The 23,857-nt window shown below is 37.7% G+C and overlaps 1 protein-coding gene across 1 annotated transcript; it reads right to left on the bottom strand.

The window, feature by feature from the left end:
- Positions 1-17,836: 17,836 nt before the first annotated feature.
- LOC128860124 (uncharacterized protein K02A2.6-like) lies at positions 17,837-21,886 on the bottom strand. The gene has a single exon (XM_054097435.1). The coding sequence runs from the start codon at positions 21,884-21,886 to the stop codon at positions 17,837-17,839; it is 4,050 nt and encodes a 1,349-aa protein (XP_053953410.1).
- Between the last annotated feature and the right edge of the window lie 1,971 nt (positions 21,887-23,857).

Genomic DNA, 23,857 nt, shown 5'->3' with positions numbered 1-23,857 from the left:
TGTCTTTTGGGATTTCAGTCCATCGCCTGCCTGGTGATTTCAGTGCCACATTTCCGTACGGTACGGCCAAGCCATCTCCATTTACGTTCTCTTATTTCAGTTGCGATTGGTGTTTGATGGCATCGACGATCCAATTCGGTGTTAGATATCCAGTTGTCTGGCCACCAGATACGTAGAATGCATCTCAAGCAGCGGTTCACGAACAGTTGAAGCTTCTGTACAATTTCTTTTCTTTCTTTTTCTCGTACAAATTATGTAACACTGCTGCTGAAAGTTCTGCGTTTGCTTTAAGCATTTCTGATGTTATCTGGTCTATCCCAGGAGCCTTGTTAGGTTTTATTGCTACGATTGCTGCTGGGATTTTCCGATAGGTTGGTGCTTCTACGTTAACGCGTGATATATGCCGAACCTTAGGTTTTTGGTCAGGTTGAGAGTTTAGGTTGGAAGAAGGAGAAGATTTTAGGAGTTGTGCATAGTGTTCAACCCATCGCGTGAGTTGGTCTTGTCTATCTGTTAATTTTGTCTGATCTGTCTAATTTTTGTTTTAACAGGCACCTTTGCCTGTGGGCCTTTGCCGCATAGCCGACGCGAGACATTATACAATGTTCGCATGCCCTGGATGCAGCAGGTCTTTCTTCTTGGCTAGCAAGCTCATCTATCCAAGCTCTTTTGTCACGTCTGATTGCTTTTTTAACTTCTTTTATCAAGTTAGAGTATTCCAGGTGGGCCTGGTATTTCGCACACCTCGTTTTCGCCTTTTCTATCTTATCTTTAACATATCTAGCCAAATAGTTAAAAAATCGCGCTGATTTTTGATAATTTTTTTGCGGACGGTGTTGTATGTTTTCTTTCTAAATAAAAAAACCGAGCAAACGTTTTACTTTTAATTCCCAAAATCTCTCGTTTGGTGGCACTGGCATCGACATATTTCCTTAAATGCTATATATCGCCTGGTTTGACACAAATTCAATATATTTATTAGCAATTAAAAAAAAAAACTAATATGATGAGTGGCGCTTGGTTTTTGGCATGCCAAAAAATAAAGATTTTTATGATTGAAATTTGGAAGATTTGGCTCCCAGTTACGTTCGAGAAAAGGGTGAGAAAAGCTGGACTATTTTTGAACAGTTGGTATGCCTCTGTAAATTTTAGTCCTTCTATAGTATCACGTGTGCGACAAAGCGTGCCTATCTCCACGTTAATTACCGGATGCAAAGCAACGCCGCTGATCTAAAGGAAAACCCGCCTTGTTTTAAATTTTTGTCTTTTCATTATTAGAAGTTTCAACTTCCGCTGAGATTGAATTCCCAACCAATGACTTAGCGAGCAAATATTTGCATCCACCGCGCACACATACATAAATCTAAATGCTAAGTAAATTGCTTCTAAATGTTGTACTTCAACAAATTTCCAGCGAACATTAAGCGCTGTTGATCTGTTTGGATTTCTTGCTGATCCGACTTTTAGCTTTGACGTTGTCAATGGTATCGGAAGGCGCACATGAACTCGAACATGATGTAAAACCAGCGGAAATCACACTTAAATCCAAACAAACAAACATAAACACACACACAAATCCACCTTTTTCACATTAATTTCTGTCTCCAGAAAAAATTATGTATGCCACTCAGGATATAATGACAAAGAGAAAAAATGTAACGTCTGAGATTTTTGCGCACCGGAAAACCCTCATCTACATTATTTGTATAAGTATATGTGCATGCATATATAAGTACATTTGTATATATATATATGTATATACCTATATACATACATACAGTCTACTAGTAATTCATATCGAGTTGCCTAACATCATTTCTTCACACACGCATGCACACATGTGCATATATGCACAAACATAATTACGAAAATGGGCATATATGTGGATACATACATATTAACACTTCGCAGTTGACCCTGTGCTTCTGTATAGCTGAGATTTTTGTTTAGCTAGCCTACTGTTACCACATCTACTTTGCGTGTGTGTGTGTGTGTGTGGATGTCAGTCTGCCGCAGATGCCGCTTGCAGTGAAAACTTAAACGAATACTCAGGAAATATTCCAGTTCATGAAGTGGTATTTCAACAAGAAGTGGTACTAGTTCCAAAGTGACTACAATTGTACTTGCTGCTAAATGACCAGTTATGACCTATGAACAACAAATTCTTACAGACCAATAAGACAAATTAGTTTAAATAGTGAATAATAATGAAAACATCATTAGAGAAAGAGAATTCCAGCTCGACAGGAGATGAGATCTGGTTGAATTCATTAAGAGCGCCAACATCTGGTGCGTTTCCGTGCATGAAATAGCAAAATGATAAAACAAGTTTTTTCTAATAACGGTCGTGCCTCGGCGGCAATGGCAAGTCTCCGAGTGCGTTTCTGCTATGAAAAAGATCTTCATAAAAACTATGTGCCGTTCGGAGACGGCTTAAGGGGGGAAGCTGGTCTAGAATTTTGAAAAAATCGAAAAATTTTTTTTTGTCTTAAAAGGTGCTTTAGGGTCTTAGAAATAATATACCAAATGAGGGATGCCAGCAAAAATGTCTAAATGCCCAAATTTTTCATTCGACGGCAGTGCCTCGCAGGTATGCCCCGAACGCTACTTACAGCTTTAAACGCGTTTTTCTCGAAATCACTTTTTTTAAACTGGCCGAAGACATAACTCGAACAAATCTTTACCGATTCTTACGAAATTTTGACAATACATTCGAAATACCTTTCTCCGGAGACGAACGTAGGATTTTTTATTTATATTACATAGTTTTTTTTTTAATCAACAATTTTATGTCGTTCTTTATAGTGAAAATTGTAACTTTTTGTTCAAACGTGCACCATTTCGCGAAAAAACAAAATATCGAAAAAATCCTACGTACGTCTCTTTCTGTTGTTATATAGAAACTAAAAAAATTTTACTTTTTGATCCAGGACAAAAATTAAGGAGTTTACGTCTTCGGCAATGGACCCACTAGAAAAAAAGGCGCCTTAGGAGAACTGCTGGACAGCGGCCATTTTGAAATTAATTCAGACGAAAAATTTTGTATTTGTACCATGAAAGCTATATTATTAAACCTATTTCACAGATTTTCGATTGATTCCTTTGTTGAGTCAAAATAAATTCATAAAATATGCCCATTTTTTGCGCTCTAGACCAGCTTCCCCCCTTAAAACTGTAGATGACTCCATTTCTGGAGGGGGAGCTCGGCTAAACGCCTAACAAAAGTGTACTCGCCAAGCATTTTTTTGCTTACAATATATTTTTTTATTACTTCCATAAAAAAGGCAGGAATTTCGAAGTTACCTTCTTGGAACATTAAATTTTATATTTTTTCAGAAGGGCAGTACAGTCAGACGCTCACTTTATAATGCCATATACAAATGTTTAGGAGATAACAGCTCTTCTCTTTATGCATTAGAAATAATTCAGACTTTTCATAGCAAAGTATAATTTTTCTTTAATAATAATTTGGGATAACTTGAAAGTAGTGGTATGAAATTGGTCTATAGTTACGCACATCATTCTTATTGCCACTTTTAAAGATTGGAGTAACCATAGAGAGACTAGCCGCAGACAGACGTTTACACATTATATTAGGTATCCGGACATAAGGGCATTGCAGGAAACGAAAAGGTAGATGAGATTGCCAAAAGCGGTGTTTACATACAATTCGAAGAAGAAAACGATAAAATACGATTTCAATACGGTATTCATGACATCGCTGCGGACATTGAAATACGGATAGACAGGAGGTGGAATAATCTAGCCACTTGTAAAATCGCGAAAATCATGTGCACACAGAGTGCAGATAAATACGCCAGATTCGTACTAGGCCTGTCTAGAAAGAAAAGCAGAACTATTGTAGGTTTACTGACAGGCCGCAATTTGTTAGCGGCACACGTATACAATATACGAATTACAAACAATGATAGCTGCAGATTTTGCAATGAGCTAGAAGAGAGGAAAACTTTAGAACACCTTCCCTGTTCTTGGCCTGTATTAGCTAGAACCCAAATTAAATGTTTAGGAGCTCTACAATAAGAGTGGTTAGAATGTCTCTCGGCGTTAGAGCTTTAGAGCTTACTTAGAATCGCAAAAGACGCAGGCTTATTACAAGAAGCCTACTGCAAGGAAACGTCAGGGTCAAGCTCCATCTTGTACCACTAAGGACCAATAGGTCTATGTGATGGCTTTCAGCCAGCCAGGTCAACCTAACCTAACCTGCTATGATAGTCCACTTTTTAAGACAACTACCAAAAGATTGTCCACATCAGTCTGGGATGAGGAATTCAAAGTTAAAATTCCAACTAAGATCTTTCCAGTAGAGATTTGAGATTTCTAGAGGTTTACATTTAAAAGAAGTAAACGAGCATTATATGATGTATAAGGTTGAAGAAATCGTAATGTTAGCGGTCATACTTAAGAAAAACTTGTTGCATTTTTTTTAATCCTGTTGATTGAGAATTGTTGATAAGGCCCCGCATTAATAATGGCGTACTCAAGGTGAGAACGTCTAACGAGGTGTGAAGTAATGTTAATGTGTATGACACCGAAAACTCCGATCTATTTCGCCGAATAAAATCAACCATCTCTTAAGATTTAGAGATGATAGAGTTAATGTCATTACTGAATGCAAGTTTCATATCTAAAATAACAACAAGGTTTTTCATTTGATCAACGGTCTTCAGCACATATCTGGCAATATTGTAAGAGCCTGTAAACATAAAACGCGATTTTGAATAGGGGGGATGAAAGAATTTTTTCAAATTTAAGCAAAAATGAGATCTAGCGCCCCACGAATAAAAGTTTTCAATCGCAGCTTGAAGATTTAACTTATCATATGTAGATTTTATTCACGAGTAAACGAATTGAAGTCATCAATGTGCAATGGAGAGGACTTAGAATACTGCTTTGAGGGACGCCGTCAATAGAGGCAACACACCACTTATTACTTAAATACGACATACACCATTGCAAAAGTATAGAGTGAAAGCCTAGGCAAGCTATTAAAGATTCAGTATTTTTTTGTTTTTTTTTTCCCCCCTTGCTCACTTCTCTCGGAAGCATAGGGCCTCGACAAGACTCAGTCTTGCGTTGGATTCGTTAATCTGTTTTGATTTCTGACAGGGTAGGTGATTAGCCTGCCACTAGAATCAGCAACTTATGAGCAACTTTATGGAAAGCTTTGAAACACTCCTTGTAGATCCAGTTGACTTGACATCCAGAATAAAACGCTGAGATAAAAGATTTACTAAAAATTTGGAAGGTTGAATACTGCAGAGCTCCGCATGAGCAATTAGAGCTCTAACTGTTTGTTAGAACATATTATATTTTGGACTGAGAAATAAATCGGATCCTTAACTATGCATTCGAATAGCTTAGAAATATAAATGAATCTCGAAATATGCCTGTAATTGCATACATCACTCTTGTCCCCACATTAGTAAATAGGAGTTACCGATGCAACTTTTAGGGCATCGATAAACTCAACACAGCGAAGTTGGATATTGAATAGAGTTTCTAGAGGTACAACCTTTTAACAAAAGGGTCGATATACCCTCAGTGCATTGCCGTAGAGGAATGTTTTAGTTTAAATATGTAGATAAAGCAAAATATATATCGTCAACTGAAATGGACATTCAGACAAACATACGCACACATATACCTTATAAAGGATGATCAGATTGAAGATACTTTTTCCAAAAAGATTTTTTCGACAGATCACGCGTGACCACTACGGCAAAATAGCTGTATTTGAGCTGAAGAGCAACCCGAAGACACTCAAGAACAGCCATAACATCTACTGAAAATAACCGTTTGATGCGGTCTATGGGCTGAAGGAATCATCAGCCCATATTTCTACAACGGTGAGACCGGTGCCAATGTAAGAGTGGATGGCAAACGCTATCGCCCCACAATACGAGGTGTGTTCCAAAAAGTATCGCGAATTTTGAATTTTCGCAGGTGACGTATATTTGAACTTCGATTTTTTTGTGGCGATATGTTGGTACTCATGTCTCTCACTCATGCCGACGAGTTCGGCCACTTTGAATGTTCAGTTAATTGTTGATAGCTGCTTTGCTTGCACGTGTTTCGGCTCGTCTTCGATTTTTAGCTATTCAAAAAGATGGATCAAAGAATCTGAATCAATTTTTGTGTGAAAAACGAAATTAAGTGCGCAGGTGCATTCCGAATGTTCACTGTGTCATACGCAGAAGCTACTTCGGACGAAAGCAACGTTTCTCGGTGGTACAAAATGTTCTCAGAAGGCCGAGAAGATGAGAACGATGAAAAGCGTGCCGGACGCCCGAGCACTTCAACAACATACGAAAAAATTGATGTGAGAAGTGAAGAAAATGGTATTGGCCAATCGTCACATCACCGGTAGAGAAGTTGCTGAGGACCTAGACATATCGATTGGCTCGTGCCATTAGATTTTTTTCAATGATTTGGGCATGAGACGGGTCGCCGCAAAATTCGTACCAAAACTACTCAATTTCGACCAAAAGCAGCATCGCATGAACATTGCTATTGAGATGTTGGACTCCGTCCGCGACTACCCCAGTTGCTCCAGAGGTAACGAAACTGGTAATAAATCGTGACTTTATGGTTATGACGTGGAAACCAAAGCTCATTCATCTAAATGGAAGCTGCCGCACGAATCAAGACCGAAAAAACCGCGCCAAGTTCGGTCGAATGTAAAAGTTTTGCTTACCGTTTTTTTCGATTGCTGGGACGTTGTGCATTATGAGTTCGTGCCACATGGTAAAACGGTCAATAAGGAATATTACCTGCAAGTTATGGCCAATTCGCGCGAAGCAATCCGCCAGAAATGCCCGGATTTGTGGAAGAACAAAAATTGGCTCTTGCATCACAATAACGCTCCTGCTCACACATCGTTGCTTGTGCGCGACTTTTTGGCCAAAAACAACACACTAATGATGCCACAGCCACCGTATTCCCCAGGTCTGGCCCCCTGTGCCTTTTTCTTCTTCCCGAAACTGAAGAGGCCTGAAAAGGATTTACGGCGTTGTCGTTTCGGTAAGCAATTTATCTCTCGTCTCGGACGAGTGGATTGGCCACCAAGATCGTGTGATATCACGCCTTTCGACTTTTATTTGTGGGGGTGTGTAAAGTCTAAATGCTTTGTGGATAAACCAGCTTCGATTGAGGCATTAGAATCTAACATTATTAAAGTTATTCACGAGATACCGACCGAAGTCTTCCAGCGAGTCATTCAAAGATAGTGTTTGCGGACGACCAAATTACGGCGCATTTGCGGCCTACATTTGAAAGGGATTATCATTAAAAATAAATGTCACGAATGGTTCTACACAAAAATAATAAAGAATTTGAATTTTCAATGCAAAGTCGGATACCTCTAAGCATGCTTCAAACGTTATTTCCTCTTCCATGCAACATTTCTTATATAAAGGAACTGAAACATGCCGCTGGAAAAATATTATCAGAAATCAGCGCGGTTTTTGAGGCACTGCAAACTTGGGCTTTATTTTACCAATTCCAGGGGACTAAAACTACATACACAACAATTTTCTAAAAATTTTGATGAAAAAGTCTGACACTTTGATGAAAATTTGTTGAATTAAAAAAAAAACATTTATATGGTTTCTGTAGAAGAATAAACTGTATTTTCACAAAAAATTGCTAATATTGAATAAAAAACAAATAAATAGGCAAAACTTGTCAATACGCCCTAGTGCTACAGTTGTTTATTGCAGTGTGTAAAATAACAGAGTAGCTAAAACAAATGAATAATTAAAATTTAACAACAGCATTTAAATTTGAATTCCGTGAGACTTTTAATTTCTTAAAATAAAATCATATCAAATTAAAAAGGGAAATTAAATAGTGTAATGTTTGATTTCATAATGAAATATTTTTGAAGTTTCCATTTTCAAATTTTCCAAGTTGTCCCAAACTGGTGAATTTCGTCAAAAATTGGACTAATTTTTTTTTTGGACTAGTTGGACTTAACCCAATTTTTTGGGTCTATAACGAACTAGTTGATGCTGATGTATAAACTGATAAATGGTATTCTGTAGCATGACACAATACCCATTGCGAGCATTAAAAATAAATGAAAAAGGAGGACTAGACTATATAACCACTTCAGCTGCATAGCAAACTGGTAAGAAAGTATTTGGTTCAAGACTAAAAAGTTTGCCTGCAGAGTTTAAGTTCATTGCATTGATGTTTTTCATTTACTGTCGTGTTTGGCTTTGTATTTCCTTGTGCGTTTGTGGGAGCGCGAGTGTGTTTGCCTCTTTGCTTGTAGTCACAAATTTTATGAGAACTGCCTAAGCATAATATTTAAAGCTTCGATGTCGCTATAGCCAACAACAGCCCCTCGAACATTAACAACAACAACAAGAAAATCGGCATCGGCGTTACAACAGCAATACGAACGTTGGCATCACTAGTAGCTACAGTAGTATGCTTGTGCAAATATGGGGCAACTACGACAGCGGCGACATAATTTAAAATTTATCAGCGCCAAAGCAGACACTCATACGCTCCGTTGTACAGCTCATAGAATGCATAGATACGAATACATATAAGCTTAGTGCAAACAACAACATTACATAAGTATATAAGCGGAGCATATGTGTGGCGTAGTAATTTCGGAAGCTTAAGTGCAATATTATATGCCGCGAGGGGTGAGTGAGATGGATATGAGTTGGGGCAAAATGGGTACTGTTTTTGTTTTTTTTTTGTTTTTTGGAAGCAACTTGGAGCAGCAAAATTAGAGCTAAACAGCGTGAGGTGACAGCGACAACGACGGCGGTGGCTACTGTCGTTTATTTGGTTGCGATCGCTGCTGCTACGTTTTTGTTGTCATCACTGTTATTACCGCGTCAGTTACTGTTGCTGCAATTACAGCTGTTGTTGTTGTCATTGGCACTGTTGCCACTGTTGTTGGGCAGTGTTGTTGTTAGTGTTGTTAATTCATGTTTGCTGCTGGTTGCTTGTTGGTTCGTTGGTTCCATGTAGGTCAGTTATTTGTGGGCTGCTGTTGCGCGTAAATTTATGCAAACTTGTGCATATATAGTACATACATGCGCACATGTGTTGTTGCTTGCAGGAAGAATGAAAAAACTTAAACTACTACAACGGTATTATATAGCCGCAGTCATTTACACTTTTGCGGGGGACTCGTTCCAAAGACGGTAGGCAGTCCTTTTGAAGTTACCTGACAAACGTCGAAAAGGTAATTTTCTCTGAGACTTCTATTCAGTTTAGCGCTAGAGCTTTAAAATGTTGTCTAAATTTTTAGTTGGTGAACCAAGTTTGTGTTGATTATCATTTTATCATTTATTTCGTGGATAGAACTTATGGAGTTAAGCGCGATTTAAAAATGGTCACAGAGACATAAGTAAATAGTGGGTAATATTTTATGCAGGTGAAATCTCTGATCAAATCAGATTATGTAAAATATTTTAACCACCATGTTATGTGGCCGAATGGGGTTGGTGATGCGAATATAAAAGCTATCCTTCCCAACTGTTAAAATGAAAGAGACTCTGACGACCGAGCATAGGCGATAAACTCTTACGAATTACGAGGAGGAATTCCCTCACCTCCCATGCCACCTTGAAAGCAAAGTCGGCAGCCACGGAATTAAGTCCGCATGCAGAAGACCAATTCCCTATCCATCTTAAAATTCACATATTAACGAAACCAACACAAACAAAGGAAGTAGGAAACTCGATAAACTCAGGACTGCTTTCAGCATGAAGAAAGATCAAAGACAGAGGATATAAGCTATTGCACAGCAAAAGCAAGACTGAGGATTAACATTGTCGAAGGTGATGCTCTTAAATGCCACTGAATTGCGAATGTTCCAGATACGCGGCATTGACAGCGAAGAAGTGAACAAATTCTGCTATCACGGAAGCATCATCAACACAACCGGCGGGCCAACAGCTGACATTCATAATGGAATGCGAAAGGTCACACTATATTTGGTATGTTCGACAAAGTTCTCTTCGTATATATCTAGGCGTGCAAAACTAAGGAATCTAAGTCAAACGCGGAATCTGTCGTTCAAAATGGATTCGAGGCATGGAATACCACAATTTGCGATATCCGAACCCTGCAAGCGTTCATCATTCGCTGTCTCCACAGGATTGTGCGCATTTTCAGGCCAAACACCATCTACAACACTGATCTTTGCAGTATGACGCATACACTTCAAAGGCTTCATAGAGGTATTGCGAAAGCAGGCTTAGACTACTGCTCACAAGGAAATCGCAGGCGCAGGCGACAATCCAACACGTGGAGGTGACTAGTTAAAGCAAAAGCGCTGCAAGCAGACAGTTCATGGAGGCAAATATAATTTCTTGCGTTAGATAAACCTAACTTTAACTTGTTTGGTGAGTCCCTTCGTTCCTCCTGGCAACCGCGGGAAATTTATAAATATAAAAGTAGTAGTAGTAATTCTTTATTTATTTATAAATATTTCATCTTACATTTCCATAATTTTTACAATAATTCGTTTAAATACATAAAGAAAGAAATAATAAATTTGTGACAATAACAATGTTGTCTGTCACAACTCAAAAATTAAACTCTGCAATAAGAAAATTTCTATAGCGTAGGGCTGAGTATATAGAGCAAGTTAGTATTTTCCAATTATGGCCATTGAGTATATCTATTACTTCTGCTTCATTTAGCTTCGCTGCGTTTAGGTATTTTGTTCTGATCTCCTTCAGTACCGGACATCTTCCAAAGAAGTGCTGCGTATTTTCTTCCTCGTTTAAATTGCAGAGGGTGCATATTTTCTAAGCATTTCCATACGTAGTTGCATTTAGCTTCAGTAAAGCACATCTTGCTTTGAAAATTGTCGTAATATCAGCTAGCCGCATATCTGCTTTAATATATGATTCCCTTTTTGAGTAGTCTAAATGTTTATAAATTCGCGTCGCGCTTGACTGTGCTTTTTGCCTTGCCATGTTGATATCTTTTATTTACATTTCGATAAGAAGTTGCACACAGCGATCTTGCCTGTCTATAGCGGTGATGTTTTCTTCAAACTTCAGACCAAACTCCATTCCCATGTCGTTCAGATGCTTAAGCCAAAACACATTTTTACTTAAGATACCTTGTGTTAGTTTGTGTGGGAGTCTGTTGCAATTATATTTATAAATAGTTTTCCAGATATACTTCATGTGTACTTCTAAAGAATACATGTGTCTATCTTCTAGATTAGTTTCTACTGTTATTGCATAATTTGGAGTGAACTCGGGTAGTTTGAAGATTCTTTTAATAAATTAACGTTGAAGTTTATTTACCTCATCGAATAAGGCATATCCCCAAACTTGCGCTGCGTAGGTTTGTATCGCTCTGCATACCGCTAGGAACAACAACTTCCATTTTGATTTTAATGAAATGAATGGCTTCGCTAAAAAACCGTTCCATGTGCAATTAATATTAGCTTTTGTTGAAGTATTTCTGGCTTCTAAGTGCTTGCCGAATGCCATCTTGGGTGTGAGAGTGACACCAAGATATTTATATTCGGCTACCAATTTAATTTCTTACCCTTGGTACCACCATTTTCAGCCTGGGAAAGTCATCCACCTCTTCTGAAGACCATCAGCTCCGATTTATTTGGGTTTACTTCCATATTCCATTCTGCGCAGTATTTCTCCAGGTTACTAATCATGGATTGCATGACTTTAGGGTTATCCGCCAAGATAACAATATCATCGGCATAAAAGAGAAGACGATATAGGTATGGACGGTTAGGTATAAAGTGAACAATAATGGCGACAACAGACAAATTTGTTTCACACCCGTGCAGGTTTCAAAATAGTCGGATATTTATTTTCCCGTCCAAACCGCAGATCTAGTATTATCTTAAATATTTTCTATGACGTTCGTTATTTTGCTAGATATTCGCATGTGTCGCAGTTTATAAATCAACGGTATCCTCGGCACCCTGTCGAACGGTGCCTTGAACTCAACAAAATATGCGTAAACTTTTTGATTTTCATGAAACTTTAGATGTACCTACAATAGACGCAAGATTATAAATGTTATCTTCAGTTGAATAGTTTCTTCTAAAGCCGGCTTAGAATTCTGTGAGCACGTTGTTTTTTTCTACCCAATTTGCAAGTCTTGCGTTTATCAATCCCATTAACACCTTTCAATAGAATTCATAAAGGATATTCTCCGGCTGCATGTATATCTTCTTAAAAATTGGGAAAATTATCGTTTTTTCAAAAGTTGCATCGATTCTTCCGATCTCAAAAATTATGTTGTATACCTTTGTTAACTCCAACTGAAATTCTGGCGAAGCAAACTATAGCAGTTCATAAGGTATTCTATCTTCTCCTATAAAAGTATATTCACTCCCAAAAGTTTGCACAAGTCCCTATCCTTTTTTTTTTTTTGGCGTATCTTTAAATAAAAATATTTGTAAGTCTAGCCAGACACGAGAAGTACGAACATAGCTATCAGACGATTTCATGTAAAGCGAAAGAGGTGATGGTTGGCATTTAAGGGGTTACATAGGTCCAGAATTAAAAAAAACTCGATGTTTTTACAGTTTAGTATTCTTTATAGTTTATGCGTATTTCTGTGGAAGTTGATTGTAAAAATTTCCCATAGATACAAAGTTATGGTAGGAAATGTAACTGCCCGACTAGAGTTTGATGCGCACAGGTAGTTGTCCTTCGTTTGAGAAGAGTGAAACAAAATACGCTAGTTAGGCTGCAAAAAAATTATCAGGACAATTACATGAGGTTTCATTCAACCCAACGTTCTCATACTATATTTTAAAGTTCACTGCAGTTTTTACCACTATTTCGGAGTGTGTGGTCTGTCGAACATGTGGTAGCAATGTTAAATTTTTAAAGGCAAATCCGCGTGGACTTGTTTTCAAATTAAATGTGTTTTGTACAGCGTGTGGCGCTAATATCAAGAGTTTTTCATCATCGCGTTTAATAAACACTACATACGAGATAAATTAACGCTTCACATTAATGCTAGTTAGCTTTCAGACTGTTAGGAAAAGGATTGAAGGCAATGCAGCTTTTTTGTGGTGTCATGGATTTAGCATCATGCATCGCACAAACAAGCTTTGATCCAATTATGAAAAATATTGGAGAAGCTTCAGGAACCATCTATGAAAGTTGCTGCTAAAGAAGAACTTCAAGAATCTGCCAATCAAGATAAATTACAATTATCTAAGAATGGAATTAGTGTATTCGGAGATAGCACTTGGATGAAGAGAGGGCTTAATTCGTTTTACGGAGTCACAACATTAATTGGTTATTTCTCGGGAAAAGTTGCCGACAGTTGGGTAAAAAGCAGATATTGCAAAGCGTGCGAAATTCATGAAAAGCACAAAGGTAAGCTTGAGTCTGAATCGTGGCTAGAAAATCATCACGAAAATTGTGTAGCAAATCACAAAGGTAGCTCTGGGAAAATGGAGCCAGATAGTGCTGTGGAAATGTTTCGGAGATCATTAGAAAACTATGGGGTTAAATATGAATATTACAGAGGCGAGGGTGATACAAAAACTTTTTCTAATATCACGAATGCTTAGCCGTATCAAACCTCGCAGTAAAAAAGAAATAATGCGTGGGTTATGTCCAAAAACGTATGGGTAAGCATTTTCGCCAAGTCGTCAATGACAGTAAAAAATCGACGTCAATCTCGTAAGAAGAGAAACCAATGACTACGAAGGAAAATTCAAATGCATCGAACCCAATCAGAGGAGTTAGTTTGGGAGGAAAAGGAAAATTAACAGCCAAACTAATAGACGAGCTAACTATTTATTACGAATTGGCAATAAGAAAAAATATTGACTCACTGCCAAGTATGAAAAATGTCATATGGGCGACATTCTACCGTAAATCATCAACGAACGTAAAACCTCATCATTTTCATTGTCCACCTGAAGAAGAAAGTTGGTGTAATTGGTAGAGAGCAAAAGTCGAAGGTACGATTCATGAATACAGGCACAAAGCCTCTTTACCTGAAATAGTACTTCAGGCAATAAAACCCATCTATGAATCATTAAATTACGAACAATTACGAAAAAAAGTGCTTAGGTGGATTCACACAAAATATTTATGAGAGTCTTAATTCGAAGATTTAGAAGATTGTACCCTAATATAGCCCAGATAGTCAGAGAGTAGTTGAAATAACTTCCAATGTTGCTGTATCTACTTTTAATGGCGGAGCAGAGAGTTTATTTAGAATAGAAAGATTACTTGGAATAACAATTGGATATGAGGGTAGCCCTATTGTCTCGGAGAAAAGTCGAACAGGCTAAAATACGCACGAATCAAGGCTATGAAAGCAACATAAGAGGCCAGAACATCTCGTCGAGTGGAAAAAAATTAAACAACAACAATTGCTTACTGATCAGGAAGCCATACAATATGAAGTTGGAATGGGAGACTAGCTGTAAGTTAAAAAGAGGTTGTCTGTAAAGTCGGTTTACTGACGATAGTTTAACGTGATAACGTCATAAGAAAACACTGCTTGAATGGTTGCATTTTTCAAAAGAAAATTTTAATTTTATTTGTTTGATAGATATTTTGTATGGATATAGAGAATGAGTTAACATTAACATAATATAACATAACATAACATAACATAACATAACATAACATAACATAACATAACATAACATAACATAACATAACATAACATAACATAACATAACATAACATAACATAACATAACATAACATAACATAACATAACATAACATAACATAACATAACATAACATAACATAACATAACATAACATAACATAACATAACATAACATAAGATGAAGATGCGCAACTATACCGACAACTCTTTGGGATATCATTTGAATTGACACAGCTCTTTACTGGCCATGGTTTCAACAAGGCATACTTAAAGCGATTCAAAATCATTGACGAAGACTGGTGCCCGTGTGACCAACTCACTGTGCAGAGTATGCATCATCTTTTGCACGACTGCCCACGCTTTCACAGTGCTCGACAGAGACACGAAACATTCTGTGCACAATATGATATTCCAGCATTCAACATAAAACAAATTGCAAAATATCCTAGTTTGATAACATCATTTAATGAATTTGTCAAAAAAATAATTGATAATTTAAAAAACTTCAATGCTTCAAACATTCCTACCTAATGTCTTAATCATAATAGTAATATAGTAGAATAACCATCTAACTGCTTGTATCCAATCGCAGGCATTTTATTTCAGTTAGTTTTGTTAAACTATAAAATATTTATGTAATTGAAAATACTTGTAATCTATCTGAATGTTATACTGCACATATGTATGAAAATATTTGCTCTAGAAAACAAACTAATTGAAATAATAAATTACTCGAAACGCAGTAAGCGCGTAGAGCCCAAGGAAAAAAAAAAAACATAACATAACATAACATAACATAACATAACATAACATAACATATCATAAAGCATTCACCAACAGCTTTCATTTGATACCCATATTGTACATACACGTCCGAAGGTTACCCGAGTCCACGTTTTGACCTATATCTCGAGACCCTATCTACCAATAGGTATTCAAACTATACGGAAATCATCTTCAATACCTACTTAGCAATGTGTGTAAGTTTGGTTTAATTCGGTTCAAAGACACGGCGGGTCCACGTTTTGGCATATATTTCGAGACCCTAGTCATCAATAGGTATGAAAATTACCCCGTGTTAAAGCACTTATCAACAGCTTTCATTTGATATCCATATTGTACAAACACATTCTAGGGTCCACGTTTTGGTCTCTATCTCGAGACCCTAGTCACGGAGCGGATGGAAATACTCTGAACTAAAGCATTCACTAACAGCTTCCATTTGATACCCATATTGTACATACACATCCGAAGGTTACCCGGGTCCACGTTTTGACCTATATCTCGAGACCCTATCTACCAATAGGTATCCAAACTATACGGAAATCATCTTCAATACCTCCTTAATAATGTGTGTAAGTTTGGTTTAATTCGGTGCAAAGACACGACGGGTCCACGTTTTGGCATATATTTCCAGACCCTAGTCATCAATAGGTATGAAAATTACCCCGTATTAAAGCACTTATCAACAGCTTTCATTTGATACCCATATTGTACATACACAACCAAAGGTTACTCGGGTCCACGTTTTGTTCTATATCTCGAGACCCCAGTCACGGAGCGGCATGAAAAATTAATAATTATAACATTAAAACAACAGGTATTATTAACAAACTTGGTTTTATTTTAAATTCTTCAAGTGAATCAAATTAATAATAATCAATAAGAAGGCATATGCAAATACAAATACGTGAATTTATATATGTACATATGCGCATATACATACATATATACGCTCACTTAAGTAGGAGAGAGCAAGATGTCGAACGTTGCCGTTCGTTTGCTTTGTTTGCTTTGTCGTTCGTTCCGCGCTTTCGCTTGCAGTTCATGCAATGCAATGAGCAAGGTAACGACAAATGAGCAAGGTAACACTAATGAGCAAGGTAACACTAAAGAGCAAGGTAACACTAATGAGCAAGGTAACACTAAAGAGCAAGGTAACACTAATGAGCAAGGTAACACTAAAGAGCAAGGTAACACTAATGAGCAAGGTAACGACACATTTTTTCGTGCGTGCAGCCTGTTAAATCGAATTATAAGACGTTATCACGTCAAAAAAATTAATTTCAAAATTAATTTTAAATTCTTGCTTTAAATGAGCGCGACCTCGAGCGAAATGCACTTCAAAGTTTAACCTCGTTTTTCTGGAAACTACTTTTTCTGGCACGGTCTGCATGATAACTCATACAGTTCTTTAATGTTTTTTGATGCGGTTTTTTTTAAATTGTCTATAGACTGTCGAAACGAATTTTTGATATTTTTATTAAAAAATTTTATAAACATAAATAAAGTGTGACATTTATGCCGTAAAACGCATACTTTTTTTTTTTAAATGCCGTCAATTGCAAAATTTTTCGAAATTCAAAAATCCGGCTCGACGGACTATAACTACAACTTTATTTCACAACTTTTTTTCATTTTACTTTGGTTCAGGTGATTTTTTCTATACACATTTTTGTAAAGAAAAGCTAAAATAAATTTTTTTACACAGTTTAAGTACTAGTAAACAATGTACAAAGGTTTTTTATATTAATTTCTATTGCTATCCCTTCTAAAAACAGTTTTTCTTTTAACTCATTTTTGGTGCTGCTGGACGTATGTAAGGTTAAGTTGGGTTGAGTTGAGGTGGCAGCCGCTAGATTGGACGGAACACTTATATACCGATAGTGTTATCATATTTTGCCCATGAGCCATGCAGTGTCCATGATTAATCTCATCTTTATTTTTAAATCTACATTCGCAATCTAATTTAGAGTATTCATGAATAGAATACCGATTTGCTGAAGATTGTTTCTGAATAGTTCCGGGATAGTAAAGAAGTAAGTTATCATTACTTGCCACTCATAATTTTTTAGCTTTTCCGCCCGTCTTTTCGCATGCTTGCCTATTGAAAACTGCCCAGTGAGTACTCTGATGAGAGAAGATATATTTTCTATTTTCTAGAACGAACCAGAACAAAATGGTAAGACTCTCAACTTATGTTTGCTGTATGTGTATACTCACGCAATTCGGCTGTCGTTGAGATATACACGCATTGACTGCTATAAACTTAATGACACTTTATTTCTGATAGATATAATTCAGCATTGCCAAATGTACAAAAGTTATGTCAAATATATCATATAATAAGGTTAGTTCACACTGAGAGAATACAATTCATTGTTGTTAGTAAATTTTAATTTGCATATACAACATCATCCTCCGCTTTAATTACGAAAATCTTCAGCTTGGTAGCGGTGTACCGATCTACGAATACGGCCACTTCGACGCACTTCTAGTGGACTTCTTGGTTGTTCCTGATACTGCTCATTAGCAGTATCCACCATAGTATCAGGTAGCAATATATTGGTAACTGAATTAGGTCCTCCTCTGCTGTCTTCAACTGGTTTGGCGTCGTTAAGATGGCGAGATTTCATTTGATTTTGATGTCGTTTAAAGTAGCCCATACTAGTTCTTACTACGTACATGACTTTTCCAAGATGTCTGTCCACGACCCCTTTTAACCATTTTTCTCCGCGGCCATAGTTGCGAATATAGACACTTTCGTTAGATGAAAATTTGGTTGAAGTTTGTTTAAAGTCATTTTTGTCATTTTCCACTGAAAACATTTGCGAAAAGAGAGTACGTGCAGGACGACCATGTAAAAGATGTGCTGGTGATATGCCTTTTGCGTTTGGCATAGTGCGATAGGATGAAAGAAATTTTAGAACCGATTCATTTACTTGCAAGCCGTCATCTATGTTCTTTTTTACGGCTGTTTTAAAAGTACGCACAAATCTTTCAGCCAGTCCATTAGAAGGTGGATGAAACGGTGCAATCGTGATGTGCTTAATAGCATTTTGGTGACAGAATGTTTTGAACGCATCGGCCGTAAGTTGTGGGCCATTGTCACTTACTATAGTTTCTGGCAAACCTTCACTAGCAAAAAGGGTAGTTAATGCGAAAATCGTTGATTCCGTCGTTGTATTTGCTAGTTTGTAAACAAATGGAAATTGCGAGAACGCGTCTATGCACAGAAGCCACATAGAACCAAATACCGGACCAGCAAAATCAATGTGAATCCTCTGCCAAGGTGCTTGTGGTTCAGGCCAGCTTGAATATTCCCGCCGATCACTTGGACCCGCTAGTTTGCAGTTTTCGCATCCAGCTGCTATTCTCGCTATATCATTATCGATGCCATCCCACCAACAATGTTGTCGTGCTAGTTGTTTCATTTTTACCACACCCCAATGTCCATCATGAAGCCGACGCAAAACTTGATCACGTAATGAGTATGGAATAGTAACCCGTGTGACATCACTCTGTAATAAAATCAAGTCATTTTGAGTAATCAAGGACAACTTACGATTGAAATATGGCCGGAGATCCTGGTCGTTTGGACACAACTTATGCGGCCATCCTTTCTGAATATATTCTTTAACTCTTCGTAGTATTTTGTCGCTGTTGGTGCTTTTTCGTATGACCTCAATATCAATTGGAGTTTGTATAGCGACAACTTGGTTAATTTCACCATTGTCGAAGTCTTCATCTGGACCCGATGGTAATCTCGATAATGCGTCAGCGTTTGCGTGATTTGTTGTTTTGCGATATTTTATTTGAAATTGGTACCCCATGAGCGTAATAGCCCATCGCTGGATACGTTGAGCCGTCATTGTTGGGAGGTTTTTATCGGGACTAAATATGCTGACTAATGGCTTGTGATCCGTGATCAGCGTAAACTTCTGCCCGTATAGAAACTGATGAAATTTTTTGACTCCGAATATTATCGCCAAGCCCTCCTTTTCAATTTGGCTGTAGTTTTCTTGATGTCGGTTGAGTGTTTTGGAGGCAAAGGCGATCGGCTGTTCAGTCCCGTCTGGATTGATATGTGAAAGCACGGCTCCCACCCCATACGATGATGCATCAGTGGCCACGACTATAGGTAAGTCTTCTCGAAAATGAGCCAACATCGTAGCTTTAATGATGTGCTCCTTTAGCAAATTAAACGCGTTTTCTTGTTCGAACTTCCACTGAAATGACGCCCCCTTTCGCCTCAATTTGTTCATGGGTGCTGCGAGTTGAGAGTAATTCGGAATAAAATTGTGGTAATAGTTTATTTTACCCATAAATGTCTCAAGTTCCTTCAAGGTTTTGGGCCGTCGTAAGTTCTTCACTGCTTGAATACCAGATTCGTCGGGCAGAATGCCATCTGCGCTTATTTCACGCCCCAAGTAAGTTAATTTTGTTTTTAGGAACTCGCATTTTTCCTTTTTGCATCTTATGCCCGCGGATTGGAGTATATGCAGAACTTTCGCTAAGCGTTCGATATGTTCTTGTTCACTCGCACCGGCCACAATGATGTCATCGATATAATTTGCACATCCGTCGACTCCACATAATAGTTGCTCGAGATGTTTCTGAAACATGGCTGGTGCGCTTGCTACCCCATACGGTAATCGCTGGTATTGAAATAAACCGAGCGGTGTGTTGACCACCAGCACTTTTTTCGAATCTTCATCGAGCTCCATTTGTAGGTATGCATCACGCAAATCTATTTTAGAAAAATATTTACCGTATCGAATGGTATGCAATAGGCACTCTCTTGTGGGTAGAGGGTATTGATCTACATCAATCTGCTGGTTAACACCTTTTTTAAAATCTCCACAAATGCGTATCGATCCGTCCGGTTTTGTTGCTAGGACGATGGGGGATGCCCAGTCGCTGAAAGTTACCTGTTTCCAAATACCTGCTTGTGAAAACCGTTGTGCTTCATCTTTAAATTTTGGTAACTGAGCAAAAGGAATTGGCCTACTTTTAATGAACTTAGGCACTGCATTCTCCTTAAGTCTGATCGAGGCTTTGACTGACTTCATTGTACCAAGTGCTGGAGTAAACACGTCCGCGAAGGTGGACAAAATTGTATGTAATTTTGCGTTCGACTTGGCGGTCACGCTATCAACTTGCACAATTTTAAAGCCTAATTGTTCAAATAAATCTACGCCCAATAGATTGTTTGAACCACGCACGTTAGAAACCACAAGAGGCAGTATTTTTTCTACTGACCCGTATTGTATTTTGGCAGCGATTTCTCCTAAAGTTTCTATTTGCGTATGACCGTACCCATATAGTACACGCGAGCATTGCTTTACTGGCGGTTTATTTAACATTTCGTAAGTGTCTAGAGTTATAACTGAGACTTCCGCGCCCGAATCCATTTGAAACCGAGTCTCTTTTCCATTGACCACAATTTGAACAAACTGTTTCTTACTTTTGTTGCTAGCTGCGCTAGCTACCGAAAATGCCGTTGAAATGTAATCTATTTTGTCACCTTTCTCACCTTTGATGTTTTTACTCCCTTTATTCTGCTTTTGTTCCTGCTTTTTTTCATTCGATAAACACACAGCTATGATATGGCCTATTTTACCGCAACCTCTGCAAACAGCGCTTCTAAATTTGCAATCATCACGATTATGTGAAACTCCACAACCTGTGCATGAACGGTATTTTGATTTTTGGTTCTTTTTGTTTTTGTTACGCATGCTAGATTTTTCTGTGTTTTTCGTTGTCATCGAATAAATTCCGTTGCTGTCTATTGCATTTGCAGTGTCCGTTCTGTCTTTGATTGTACTTACTGTTTTCGTTGTTGTTTCAAATGACTCAGCGATTAGCTGCACTTCTGCCAATGTTGGTTGTTGTTTTTGTAATGCAGCTGTACGAACTGCATCATGCGGTGACTTCAAAATTAATTTGTCCCTAATCATATCGTCTGAGAAATCATGTAGACAATTTTCTTTTTTACAAACAAAATCACATTGCCGGGCTATGCTTCGTAGTTCGGCAATCCATTCTTTATATGTACGATTACCCATTTCAGCCTTATGAAATTCATAACGAGCTGCAACTACATGAACCTTTTCCTTATAAAACTCTGTTAGTTTTGCAGAAAGCTCATTAAATGTTTGTTTCTGTAACTCGTCAACGCCGACAAGCTTTTTGAGGGTTTCGTATGCGTCACTGCCCAACCAAGATAAGAAAAATGATTTCTGCTTGTTGGCGTCAATTACCGCGTAAGCAGAGAAGTGTTGTTTTAGTTGCTCCAAGTATGAGTCCCATTTCTGGTGTTGACTGTTGAATTGAACAAATGCTGGAACGGGAGTGCTATCTTGACCTGGAGACCTTTTCGCAAAGTTGTCCATCCACGCCTTCTGCTCCTTTAGAACGTTCATTGTGAAGACACGTTGCTCCTCCAACAATTTCTTGTAAAATTCTTCAGCCATTGTAAGTGCTCAAAATTTTCCTCGTCGCCAGTTGTTATGTTTGCTGTATGTGTATACTCACGCAATTCGGCTGTCGTTGAGATATACACGCATTGACTGCTATAAACTTAATGACACTTTATTTCTGATAGATATAATTCAGCATTGCCAAATGTACAAAAGTTATGTCAAATATATCATATAATAAGGTTAGTTCACACTGAGAGAATACAATTCATTGTTGTTAGTAAATTTTAATTTGCATATACAACAGTACTTATGCCACTAACTTAATAGCGCCGATATCGGAAAGTATTTTGGGCCTGCCGACAGACGTAGGCAGACACTAGCCTAAAGCCCATTTCTCTATGATCTTCTCTACATACTCAGTTAACAGAAAGTCACAACCACCATGCTAGATGCGAACTAAATCACGGATGTAAGTAAAAAACTCCTTGGCCGCCGTAGCCGAATGGATTGGTGAATTCGGAGTACGTTGCAACATTGATTGCATTTTTATTTCTACTTCGACACTGTTAAACTCTCAGCAGAAATTTTACAAGATGTTAAGAGCAAACGCTATTGTCGAAGCTGCGTAAGTTTTGAAATAGAAATTTCTTTAATTAGTACTAATGTTCTCTGTAGAAATACCGAAAAAATTTATCCAAAAGCGTTAAACTACTTTTTCACTTACCACCTGTCTTTGCTGCACACACTTCCTGCTACTTATTCCTCTAACTATATGCACACTAGGGTGGTTCGCGGTTGCGGTTTTCGGAAACATAAATTTTCCTTTATTCTAAGACTTCTCCCAAAATATTTCGGAAAAATATTAAGAACAACATGGGCTGAACCGATTTCAAAATATCTTCAAAAGGGCCTTTTTTCATAAATAAAATCTGAAATCTGAAAATCTTTTTTTTCATAATAAAAAAACCTCTGAGCGTAAAAATAATGATATTTTTGTTGCTTGTTGTGACATTTTTTGGAATATTGGTTTAATAAAAATATGAACAACTCAGGGAGGAACTTCAAATCGGGGCAGTCCACATAAATCTTAATATTTTCCCGAAATATTTGGGTGGAAGTGTTAAAATATAATATATTTTATAATTCCTTTAGAGAAACAGTATCAATTTGCCTTTTGTATGAAGAGTGACGGTATTGTACACATACCTACACATAAACACGTATGCCCTCTGTAATTTGCTCCACCATAAGGCCAAGAAGGCGTATATTGTATTTGCAAATGAGTATGCGAGTGTTGGTGGGTGTGTGTGTGTGTGTGAGTATGCGTTTGTGACAGTTAGTTCGCTCGTACGCCTCCAATATCGTTTGTTCGTTTACTCATTTGTGTGTGTGCGTGCTTGCTTGCTTGTTTGTTTGTTTGTTTTTGTTTGCCTGCCTTGTTTACTTATGCTAATGACTTCACAATCACAATCAATGCATATAACCACACATATTCCCCCCTGTTTCGATGCCGCTACCGCAACTACACCTTAACTCTTATTTATGCCACCGACACAATTCCATGCCACATACTCTACTTTTGCAATAAACATTTCGCTTAGATTAATATTTACTTCTGTTTGTTTTGTGTGTTCGTTTTTTTTTACTACGGTTAATGTAGAATGCACGCACGCGGCTTATCAGCGCCTATAAATATGCTTAATATACTTTTATGCAGAAATATGCTTGTGATAATTAGAAAATTTACAACTCGCTAAAAGAATGTGCCTAACGGCTGATTTGCAAGAACATTTGCACTTACAACTGGTCCACTGGCGACTGTGATGGGCTGAGTGTTTCGATGCCACCTTTAAAACAACAAAAAAGTGCACCTGCTGGCAGCATAACTCACATCAGCTTTATTAGCCGTATTCTCGCCCATGTATAAATTCAACGCAAGTACATAGATACCCTGCAGTGAAACCTACTTGTTGTGAACCACATATCTTACTGCCAGTTTGCTTTGCAGCTGAAGTAGTTCGA

This window comes from Anastrepha ludens, chromosome 2, assembly GCF_028408465.1.
Source record: "Anastrepha ludens isolate Willacy chromosome 2, idAnaLude1.1, whole genome shotgun sequence".
NCBI classification, from domain to species: domain Eukaryota; kingdom Metazoa; phylum Arthropoda; class Insecta; order Diptera; family Tephritidae; genus Anastrepha; species Anastrepha ludens.
The sequence above is the reverse complement of the archived record's forward strand: the minus strand, read 5'-3'. Positions and strand labels throughout refer to the sequence as shown.

Coding starts and splice junctions, on each gene's coding strand:
- LOC128860124 (XM_054097435.1), bottom strand. CDS start 21,886: ATGGCTGAAGAATTTTACAAGAAATTGTTGGAGGAGCAACGTGTCTTC.